General features: G+C 42.7%; 1 protein-coding gene across 1 annotated transcript; it reads left to right on the forward strand.

The window, feature by feature from the left end:
* Positions 1–1,594: 1,594 nt before the first annotated feature.
* Positions 1,595–2,205, forward strand: LOC125105600 (60S ribosomal protein L21-like). The gene has a single exon (XM_047739210.1). The coding sequence runs from the start codon at positions 1,622–1,624 to the stop codon at positions 2,102–2,104; it is 483 nt and encodes a 160-aa protein (XP_047595166.1). The 5' UTR covers positions 1,595–1,621; the 3' UTR covers positions 2,105–2,205.
* Positions 2,206–12,044: the final 9,839 nt, after the last annotated feature.

Raw genomic sequence — 12,044 nt, forward strand, 5'->3', positions numbered from 1 at the left:
AATGTGATCTGAGTGACAGAATTTTTGCTTGTGTAGTGATGGTTCCCCAGCATTGTGAATGCAGTTAATGCCACTGAATTGTATACTTTAAAATGATTAAAATGGCAATTTTTATGTTTACATATATTTTACCACAATAAGGAAAAAGAAGCATGACCCACGGTAAGACTCATATTTTGCTGAATCCATGAATTCCTCAAGATGGATTTAAGTGACCACAACTGTGAAGAAGGAAAGAACTGTGGGGATAGGGAGTCGCACTCATCCTATTTGGTTGTTTCTGGATGTGATGCTGCCTCTTCAGAATAAAAAACATGTGTCACCATTAAACAGGGCCTTCAGGGGGGAAAGTTCTCATTTTGCAAATGGCTTGTTCTTTTTTTAAATCTAGTCTTGGCCTTTTATCTAAATCTCTTTCCATTCTAGGATTAACATTAAAAGAGTCACTTAAGAAGTGATTGAGGTGACTAATCTGGGCAAGACAAGTAGATTATAAGAGGAGGAAGTGAAGAGAAGCCCAGGTATGGGAGCTGGATGTCCAGGCTGCTATAGATAATCTGGAAAATGGTAAATGTTAGGTCAGTAATCAAAGGAGCGAGACTGATACAAAGCGAAGATCAAGCAAAGCTTTATTTCTCGCCAAGCATCGAGAATCAAACTGACCAGCCAGGGCCGTCTCTTGCAAAGAGGCGACCTCTCTCTGCCTTAGACTAGCTTTTAAGGACAAAGGCCATGTGGTTAGGCCTGGCCACGCACAGGTAACACACAGAGAAAGCTGCACAGTCATGCTAGGTCACATATAAGTGACCAATTGAATTACAATTTACCTTATAGTAGATATTTGACCTAGCCTATCACCTTGGTCAGAATTGGTGCCCAAAAGGCGCCCAGAGGGCGGAGCCCATACTCCTTCGTATGTGCTCCCACTGATTGGATACCTCCACCTGGCCTGACCCACCATTGTCTTTGGGCTTTGTTACCTGGGACTGGTTTCTGGGACTTGTTTTTAAGTAAGTCCCCTGGGGGGGGCAGGGTCAGTTTAAGTTTTACTGCATAAACAACAAAATCACTGTTTAACCGGAAGGAATCTCTCTGTCTAAATAGGCCCTTACAGTAAACACTGATGCTGGCATGACCCATGAAAGGGCGTGTGGCCAGACTGAATATGGGTGAATAATGAGACGTCCACAGTGCTTGCACAAACTGAGCACTATTTGTAATTTCCCTCTAGGAAAATTTCTCTAGGAGAAATTCCTGAACCATATCTTCCCTGGATATCTTCCTAAACAATCCCAGATTCAACATGCTGAATGCATGACTGAAGACATCAGTCAGTCATCATGAACAATCCACTCAAATCTAAAGAGTTTTTAATTTGTGTTTACAGACTTTCAAGAGGGTGTGTGCAAAAATCAGATGGATGAGGGTTTGTGTCATGCAGCGGAGAGAATCTCAGGGAAGAGGAGACACTGAATTTATTTATTAAGAATTTATTTAGAAATGGCCTGTTCAGTAAAAGATATGCAAAGTTAAGTAATAATGAGAAGCTGTATTTTGCCTATCAAACTGTCAGATTAAAATAAAAGATAGCGGAACCGCCATCTTCCAGTAATTTGCCAAAATGACCAACACAAAGGGAAAGAGGAGAGGTACCCGGTACATGTTCTCTAGGCCTTTTAGAAAACATGGAGTTGTTCCTTTGGCCACATACATGCGAATCTACAAGAAAGGTGATATTGTGGACATCAAGGGAATGGGCACTGTTCAAAAGGGAATGCCCCACAAATGTTACCATGGCAAAACTGGAAGAGTCTACAATGTTACTCAGCATGCTGTTGGTATTGTTGTAAACAAACAAGTTAAGGGCAAGATTCTTGCCAAGAGAATTAATGTCCGCATTGAGCATATTAAACATTCAAAGAGCCGAGATAGCTTCCTGAAGCGTGTAAAGGAAAATGATCAGAAAAAGAAGGAAGCCAAAGAGAAAGGTACTTGGGTTCAGCTGAAGCGTCAGCCTGCTCCACCCAGAGAAGCACATTTCGTGAGAACCAACGGAAAGGAGCCCAAACTGCTGGAACCCATTCCCTATGAATTCATGGCATGATAAATAAAGGACCTCAAGACTGTAAAATTGTTTCTCTTAATTGAGTAGAAGTGTAGTGTCCTTTCCCCGAAAAAATATTTAAAGCAAATTTTGTGTCCTAATTCTTTGGGTGATGTCTTTATTCAAACTTAGTGGCTTTTTTCTTGCTGAAAGATCTGAGGTGGTTTATCATAGAAAAGAATATACTCAGTTGATTAGAAAACTGCCAGATATTACTTTAAAAATATTTGTGGTTGGAAAATAGTCTCTCCAAATCCCAAAGAAAAAAATTTAAAAAATAAAAAAAAATAAAATAAAATAAAAAATAAAATAAAAGATAATGCCAAATTATGCAAAGGATATAGTTGGCATGGGCCCAACCTGTGTACTGGTAGGTGGGGATATAAGTACAACTTCACTGAAAGGGAAGGTGTGAAAACCTAAAAGTACCTACAACTTTAAGATTATTTATACTTCTTGACTTAATAATTCCTATCAGAAGAATTTTTCTTAAGGAAAAGTATCTGTGCAAATTATTTATCAGTGGAAGTCACTTCAACGTCCAAGAGTAGGGAAATAGTTAAATAGATAATATTTCATTAATGAAATAATATATTCGTAGTAACATTTTTAAAATCCAGAAAATGCTAATGCATAATTTGAATTTTCAACAAATAGAACTTCTTTCCTTTCCTTTGCTCATTTCCCCATCTCTTCCCCTTTCCTTCCCTTCTCTTCACATTCCTCCCTTTATTTCCACTTTCTTCCCTTCCTATACAATTTATTCCTGAAGCTATTAGATGGGGCAGACCAAGGTAGGCATCCACAGGAGGGTGGGGCCGGTGTGAAGAATGTAAGTCAGAGCCCGAGACAGGTGAATGGAGCATCCATTTAGAGGTGAGAGGGATTTAGGTTGAGGTATGATAGGGGAAAATCCAGCATGAAGAGTCAGAGCTTGAGCAGCTAGAGGAGGTGTCCACTCAGAGGGTGACCTGGTGTGGGGTATGGAAACTGAAATGGGGAGCATCCATGTAGGGAGGCAGCCTGGCACGGAGTGTCGGAGTCAGAGTAGGCAACGGACATACATATGGAAGGGGGACAGCGGCAACTATGGAAGACTGGTTACATATGTGGAGATTGATCAAATAAGTAAAAATACTGAAGAAAATATGGGGGAAAAGGGTTATAAATATGGAAATGGGGATATAAATACAGAAAGGGAGAAAACTAATATGAGCCCCGTGGGGTTAGACTGGCATTGGAGGTATTGGTGTGAACTCATGGTTTTCCATGTAAATATATAAATAACACACATGTAACTGTGTGTGTGGGTCTGCATGTGTGTGTTTGTAATTGGATCTCTTTGCTATATTCCCAAGCTCTGTCCACTGACAGAGTCTTGGAGCTCTCTCACCCCAACAACCATAAACACACAAAATTCTGTTCTCCACAGAAAAAAAACCAGGCGTCTTTGGAGAAATGACTGGTTCCAGGGCAAGGAAAATATAAGGTAAGCTTGGACCATCTTGTTGTTTCTCAAAGCAGGGAACTGCCTAAAGAATCATGGGGACATGGCAATAGCACCCAGAAGCCAGATTTAAAGGGCTTCCACTGACTAATTCAGGGACAGGCTATATAACTCCTTAAATTAAACAAGAAACTATGAGCCCCTACTGATATAAGTAAATAAGTACATTGAAAATGTGATTAGGAATGAAATACTTGCATTGTTTCAAAGTACATTTACCACAAAATATTTATCACTTATTAGTTACAAGAGAAACAAATATTGTGAAAATGTCTATGCTACCTAAAGCAATCTACACATTTAATGCAATCCCTATCAAAATACCATCAATTTTTTTCAAAGAAATGGAACAAATAATCCTAAAAAAGACCCCAAATAGCCAGAGGAATGTTGAAAAAGAAAACCAAAGCTGGTGGCATCACAATTCCAGACTTCAAGCTCTATTACAAAGCTGTATTTACCAAGACAGCATGGTACTGGCACAAAAACAGACACATAGATCAATGAAACAGAATAAAGAACCCAGAAATGGACCCTTAAGTCTGTGGTCAACTAATCTTCAACAAAGCAGGAAAGAATGTCCAATGGAAAAAAGACAGTCTCTTCAACAAATGCTGTTGGGAAAACTGGACAGCCACATGCAGAAGAATGAAACTGGACCCTTTCCTTACACAACACACAAAAATAGACTCAAAATGGATGAAAGACCTCAATGTAAGATAGGAATCCATCAAAATCCTTGAGGAGAACACAAGAAGCAACCTCTTTGACCTCAGCTGCAGCAACTTCTTCCTAGAAACATTGCCAAAGGTAAGGGAAGCAAGGGCAAAAATGAACTATTGGGACTTCATCAAGATCAAAAGCTTTTGCACAGCAAAGAAACAGTCAACAAAACCAAAAAACAACTCACAGAATGGGAGAAGATATTTGCAAATGACATAGCAGATAAAGGGCTAGTATCCAAAATCTATAAAGAACTTATCAAATTCAACACCCAAAGAACAAATAATCCAATTAAGAAATGGGCAGAAGACAGGAACAGACATTTCTGCAAAGAACACATCCATATGGCCAACAGACACATGAAAAAGTGCTCAACATCACTTGGCTTCAGGGAAATACAAATCAAAATCACAATGAGATACCACCTCACACCAGTCAGAATGGCTAAAATTAACAAGTCAGGAAACAACAAATGTTGGCAAGGATGTGGAGAAAGGGGAACCCTCCTACACTGTTGGTGGGAATGCAAGCTGGTGCAACCACTCTGGAAAACAGCATGGAGGTTCCTCAAAAAGTTGAAAAAAGAGCTACCCTATAACCCAGCAATCGCACTACTGGGTATTTACCCTAAAGATACAAACGTAGTGATCCGAAGGGGCATGTGCACCCAAATGTTTATAGTAGCAATGTGCACAATAGCCAAACTATGGAAAGAACCTAGATGTCCATCAACAGATGAATGGATAAAGAAGAGTGGTATATATATACAATGGAATACTATGCAACCATCAAAAGAAATGAAATCTTGCCATTTGCAATGATGTGGGTGGAGCTAGAGGGTATCATGCTAAGCGAAGTAAGTCAATCAGAGAAAAACAATTATCATATGATCTCTCCGATATGAGGAATTTGAGAGTCAAAGTGGGGGGTTTGGGGAGTAGAGAAGGGGAAAATGAAACAAGATGGGATCAGGAGGGAGACAAACCATAACAGACTCTTAATCTCACAAAACAAGGGGTGATGGGGTAAGGATATGGTGGCTGGGTTATAGACATTGGGGAGGGTATGTGCTATGGTGAATGTTGTGAAGTATGTAAGCCTGACGATTCACAGACCTGTACACCGGGGGCAAATAATACATTATATGTTAATTTTAAAAAAAAGAATTCTTGAGATGCCTTTGGTGCAAAAAGGCGGTTTTATTAAAGCAGAGGACAGGATCTAAGGGCAGAAAGAGCTATAGCCCCAGTGGTTGTGAGGGGTGACTGATTATATACGTTGGGGTTGGGGGAAGTAAAGGTAAGGGAGGTTTCAAAAGGATCTTCATATACTAAAGAAGACTCTCAGGATCCTGGAGTCTTTGCTATTGTCAAATGAAGATTGTTTTTCCCTCAAGCAAGGTATTGACATTAAGATAGTTAGAAGCTGGGATGCCTGGGTGGCTCAGTGGATTAAGCCTCTGCCTTTGGCTTGGGTCATGATCTCAGGGTCCTGGGATTGAGTCCCACATCAGGCTCTCTGCTTGGTGGGGAGCCTGCTCTCTGCTTGGTGGGGAGCCTGTTTCCTCTTCTCTGTCTCTCTGCCTGCTTGTGATCTTTCTCTGTCAAATAAATAAATAAAATCTTAAAAAAAAAAAAAAGATAGTTGGGAGCTTCCTGGAGGATTATATTCTGCCTGCCTCAAGTATTTGTTGGGCTGCAGGTTATAAAGACATTTTTTTTTAAGATTTTATTTATTTATTTGACAGACAGAGATCACAAGTAGGCAGAGAGGCAGGCAGAGAGAGAGAGGAAGGGAAGCAGGCTCCCTCCTGAGCAGAAAGCCCGATGTGGGGTTCGATCCCAGGACCTTGGGATCATGACCTGAGCTGAAGGCAGAGGCTTTAACCCACTGAGCCACCCAGGCACCTCTATAAGGCTATAACCCACTGAGCCACCCAGGCACCCCTATAAAGACTTTTTTATCTACATTTCTTTCTACCTTTGTTTCCCACATCAGTCTGGTCTTGCTAGATCTAGGAACCACTTCATTGTGTTCTTTATTGCCAATAAAGTTGTTGGCAATAAAGAACACAAAGTTGACTTTATTGCCAATAAAGTCATTCTTACTTAATTTTACCTCTTCCACCATAAGAGAAAGGAAGTACAATGTCATGACTCTTCAAAACCTGCCTGAATTTAACCAATGTAGCACTCCCAGCCACTGCAGTTTCCTACCCTGTTGATTTAGTGCTGGCAATGTCCTGATTCAGGACACTATGTCACACAACCCCTCACTCCGGCTGCCCGAGCACACCAGCTTCCAGTGACTCTCTCCAAGTTTACCCTGTTACTTTACCTTGTTGACATTAACCACAAATGCAAGTCTCACCCAGTAGCTTCGTCCGTCCAGGTGGCTATAACAAAATACCACAGACTGGGTGTTGAATAAGCAACAGAAATGTATTTCTCACAGTTCTAGAAGCTGGAAGTCCCAGCTCAGGGTGTCAGCATGTTTGGGTAGGGCCGTCTTCTGGGTTGCAGACATCTCGTAGCAACCTCATGATTAGGGAAAGGATGGGACTTTAGGAGGGAAAGAAGAGGCCCTTGACTGGGTTCTGAGGGCATTTCAGGTATGCAGATGCTGAGAGAGAACAAAGAGATCAGGAAAATTTAGACCACCCTATCCCAATTACTAGGGTTAAAATGTTTTCCTAATAATTGCATTGTAACCACGGAAAATAAAAATAACCACAAAAACTAATTAGGCCTCAAAGGAAAAGTTCACTATAAAGATTAACCAGACCTAGCAATACATGCCTATATCACAGATGTCACAGAAACAAAAATTCACACAATGTACAAACGTCATTTCTAGTTCTAGGCCACTGACCTAACCACCAGTAAGTTTCCTGGCAAAGTCTTAATAAAAGGTCAGAGATGGGGACACCTGGGTGATTCAGTTGGCTAAGCATCTGCCTTTGCTTGGATCATGATCTCAGGGTCCTGGGATCAAGCCCCACATAGGGCTCCTTGCCCAGCAGGGGACAAGACCTGTGGGCAGAAAGAGCTGCCCTGGGGTCATGAGGAGAGGCCCATTATATAGTTCGAAGTTGGGAGAAGGTTAAGGATAGCATAAGCCTCCCAGGTTTTTTGGAAACAAGGTTTCCAGGATCCTGCTAACTATTGTTAGGAAATGATCATTTATTACTATTTAGTAAACCCTCAGGCATAAGACCCTTCAAATGTATATCAGTGGGTCATATGCTTGCAGGATAATCGCCAACATGTATATTGGGGGGTAGAGATAAAGGAATTTTCCAGAGGAATTTTTATATGTTAAAGTAGACTTACAGGATCCTGGGGGTTGTGCTAAAGTTGCCTTTTGCCCTTAGCAAAGTATTAACATTGAGGCAGTTGTGTCCCTCAAGGAATGTCACTCTGCCTATTTCAAGGACTTGTCAATGGGCTGTAAGTAGTAAGGAAATTTAATTTTTCTTTTGCTTTTGTTTCCCACGTCACTTACCTTAGGTCCTCCCTTCTAATACCATCACATGGGGCGTTAGGATTCCAATATGTGACTTTAGGGGTAACATGTATTCAGACCATGGCACCGAGAGTATGAAGGAAAATGAGAATGATAATCCATTTTCTGGTCATGTAGAATTTGTCATTCGGAATTTTATAGTGTAAACATAAAACAAAGCATCTTCCCACGATATCTTCTCTTGAACTCTACAGGTTGTAATCATTGCATTCTTAGAATGTGAACGCTTTTTTAACTAACCTCACAACACTCCTACCTTCTACACATACCCATCAGCAAGGATGATAGGCAAGGAGTCCAGGGGAAAAGTAAGAACAGTGGTCCTGTTTATATAAGGAAGGAGTATCATTTACCTTTATGAAGGCTAACCCAAGAGAGCACATCATCGTCTATCAGTCAGAGGTGAGAGAAGACACTGATCAGAAGTGCCCCACTGGCACTGCAAAGCAATGGTCTCAAAAGTCCTTACAGGAGACCGGAAGAGCTACCCCCATCTCCACATGGTGTGGAGCTTGCAAACAGTGGAGTAAACACGCTGGGTGCCAATGTGGGAGCTGACAGGGTGAAGACCATGTGCTGCTGAATAGGGAAAGGATGGGACTGTAGGTAGGGAAAGAAGAGGGGCTCCAACTAAGCTCTGAGGGTTTTTTAGGTATGTAGACATGGAGACAGAACAAAAACAAAGATCAGAAAGAAAAATTCAGATTACTCTGTCCCAACTCCAGGGGAAACCAGCCCTGTGTCCAACTGCTACGGTTAAAATGTTTTCCTCATAATTACTCTGTAACCACAGGAAACAGAAAATAACCACAAAAAATGACCAGGCCTCAAAGGAGAAGTAAACTATAAAGATTAATCAGACCTAACAAAACAGATGTCACAAGAAACAAAGACTCTCACACAATGTACAAGCATCATGTTTAGCTCCAGCCCACTGACCTAACCACTGGCAAGTTTCCTGGTAAAGTTCTAATTAAAGGCCAGAGATGAAAAGCCCCCCTGGGCATCCTGGTCAGGACCCCTCTCACTCCTGAGAGCTCTTTCTGCATCCTTGCTTACTAAAGCTCCATCCTTTTACTCACTCTCCTTTGTCTGCGAGATCCGTTCTTCCGTTCCAGGAAATAAGAACCTCACTCTCCTGCTTACTGTTCCTTGCCACCGTCAAGTGTTGTGGGCCAGAAGCAGCAGAGCAGTAAGAACAGAAATGAATGAAAGCCTCCCACATATGCTCTCAACGTCAAGAGTCAGTAGTAACCATCGGTGACCCAGAGTCCTAAATTCATACTGTGTCCAGGATGTGTTTCAACCCAAAATCATATATGAGCACCATTCTGGTGACCCACATTCATGTGATCCTACAAAGGAAATACTATGCCTGCCAGAGAGAGTGACCCACTTCCCAGGCCACCGTCCTGGAATCTGCGCTTGGCTTTAGGACTTGAGGATGGCTGCATATGTGCAAGTCTCAGAACTTTTAGAACTTTTAGGGAGTGGCAGTTTGGTTCTATCCATGGGGAACAGTGCCCTGACGGGGAGAAATGGGATGTAAGCCCACACAGGTGCTGGTTCAAGCTCAGGGCACCTGACCAGTCAGTCAGTACCAGATGCACGAGGACTTCCCATGTGGAAGGCACTCCAAAGGGTAGGGTACCCCTGAAGGGCTAGGCCCAGGGCAAGGGCTCTGTTTGCTCAGTTCTAAGGATTGCACTAGCCCCAAGAATATAAATTTCAGGGGCGCCTGGGTGGCTCAGTGGGTTAAGCCGCTGCCTTCGGCTCAGGTCATGATCTCAGGGTCCTGGGATCGAGTCCCACATCAGGCTCTCTGCTCAGCAAGAAGCCTGCTTCCCTCTCTCTCTCTCTCTCTCTCTGCCTGCCTCTCCGTCTACTTGTGATCTCTCTCTGTCAAATAAATAAATAAAATCTTTAAAAAAAAAAAAAGAATATAAATTTCATAGCCACCCAAGGGATGAAATTTGAGGAGTTTTACAGGACCCCACATATCCACATACTAGCCAATGTGCCCCCAGTTGTAAGCTGTGCTGATACTGCATTTTGTACCATAGCACCGCTACCAGGGGAATCCTGTCAAAGAGTTTAGGAGCTCTCTGTGGGAAGCGAACCCAGCAACACCACCACCAAATGCAGCCGCCATTTGCTGAAGCCTACTACGGGCCATCGGGTCTCACACAATCCTCATAACAGCCCTATAAAGTAGGTTTCATCTCGTTTTACAAGTAAGGAACTGAGGTTCCGAGAGCCAACAGCTACTATCTGTGGTCACAACTGCTTCTCAGCAGCAGAGCTTCGATTTCGTGCCACGACTGTATGATTCCCAAGAACAGGCCCTTCTCACCTACGGCAGCACGTTGATATCATTTGGGAATGTTGGTGAGGTCTGGAGTCCACGGGCAAGAAAGAAATCTTGAGACATCTTTAGTGCAAACAGGTGATTTTATGAAAGCATAAGGACAGGACCCGTGGGCAGAAGGAGCTGCTGCGCTGGGGTTGTGAGGAATGGTTGATCATATACTTGGGAGTTGGGGGAGGCAAGGAAAAGGGGAGGTGTCCAAAAGGACTTTGATATGCTATAGAAGACTCTCGGGATGCTAGCGGCCTTGCTACTGTCAAGTTAGGGTTGTTTTTTCTTCTAGTAAGTCATCAACCTTAAGACAGTTGGGAATTTCCTGGAGGAATGTCATACTCTGCCCATCTCAGGTCCTTGTCAATGGGCTGCAGGTCAAGAAGAAACTTAATTTTGTTTACTTTCCCTTCTGCCTCAGTTTCCCACATCCCTCAAGGAAGGGAGGGTGATGTTAGGGCTCCAGGAAACTGAAATATGGGTCTCTGGGGAGTTAAGCTATTGACAAGAATGCTATTTCCTTGTAACTCACCCTCAATACTTAAAATAGTTCCACAATAAAAACCCCTAAGCTGAGAAACTCTGGAGAGGGGGGCAACACTCTGGGGCCCCCTCCCTCTCTGAGAGGTTTATACTCTTGCTCAGTAAACTTTGCTTTGCTGCCCACCACTCTGTCTGGTTTGCCTCTTTATTCTTTGAAGTGGTGTGACCAAGAACTGTGGGCACTAAAGGCAGCAAATCCTGCAAGACTTCCAGGGTGATGTAAAATCCTTTTAAGGGTGGTTTCCTCTTTAGAGCAGGGGGCCCCTTGTCCCTGCCTGCTTTTCTTCTGACTATCCTTCATTACTAGTACATAAGTGCTTATCACAAAGGCAAAGAATCCAGAATCCTGGCCCTAAACCCTAGTTAGAGTTGAATGTCACCATTTGGAGTCCAGGAGAGCAAACTGAAGGGTTCCAGAAATCAGGAAGCAGCAAATGGGGGGAAGGGCAGGAGCACTCTATTTAAATGGCAGATCAACCATTTATAAATTGGGTGATCTCAGTCAAGATAAACTTGGCGTCTCCAAGCCTATTTATTACTTCTCTTCTGTAAAATGGAGCCAATCTACTCTACTATCACCTCTTAACGGGAATTATGCAAAACCAAGTACGTGACAACATCTGGTAGAGTGCCTGCGTACTGGGATGGTTTCCTTCTTGCTTCTCCGGAAAAGAACACACTGAGCCCTCTGAAATGTGAAACAGACTGCACAGAATTTGGCAGGAGTCTGAAAACTTGCTCCTCTTGAATAATTCTATGTTTCATACAATTTTTATAACTTGTGAGAAGGCTCTAGATAATCAACAACCAGGTAATCTTTGATCAATAAATGTGCCAATGGGGACACCTGGGTGGCTCAGTTGGTTAAGTGCCTGCTTTTGGCTTAGGTCATGATCCCAGGGTCCTGGGATATAGTCCCGCATCCCGCCCCGCCCCGGCTCCCGCTCAGCAGGGAGCCTGCTTCTCCCGCTGCCCCTCCCGCTGCTTGTGCGCGCGCACGCGCGCGCGCTCTCTCTCTGACAAATAATCAGAAAAATAAATCAGAAACTTACAATATAGTTGCTTCTACAGAGATGCTTATGACTTCATTGGGCCATATATTGTATACTGAAATTAAATAAGGGCTGACTAAATTGTGTATACAGGTCCACATCCCTTACCTAAAACTTTTGGGGCCAATGCATTTTGAAACTTAGAATTTTTCAGATTTTCAAAAGCAATAATGTGTAAGTGTGTGTGTGTGTACGTACGTGGGTGACATTACTTAAACATCCCTAGAGGAG

Source organism: Lutra lutra, chromosome 7, assembly GCF_902655055.1.
Source record: "Lutra lutra chromosome 7, mLutLut1.2, whole genome shotgun sequence".
NCBI classification, from domain to species: domain Eukaryota; kingdom Metazoa; phylum Chordata; class Mammalia; order Carnivora; family Mustelidae; genus Lutra; species Lutra lutra.

Excerpts from the sequence above, each read along its gene's own strand:
- LOC125105600 (XM_047739210.1), top strand. The coding sequence starts at position 1,622 with ATGACCAACACAAAGGGAAAGAGGAGAGGTACCCGGTACATGTTCTCT.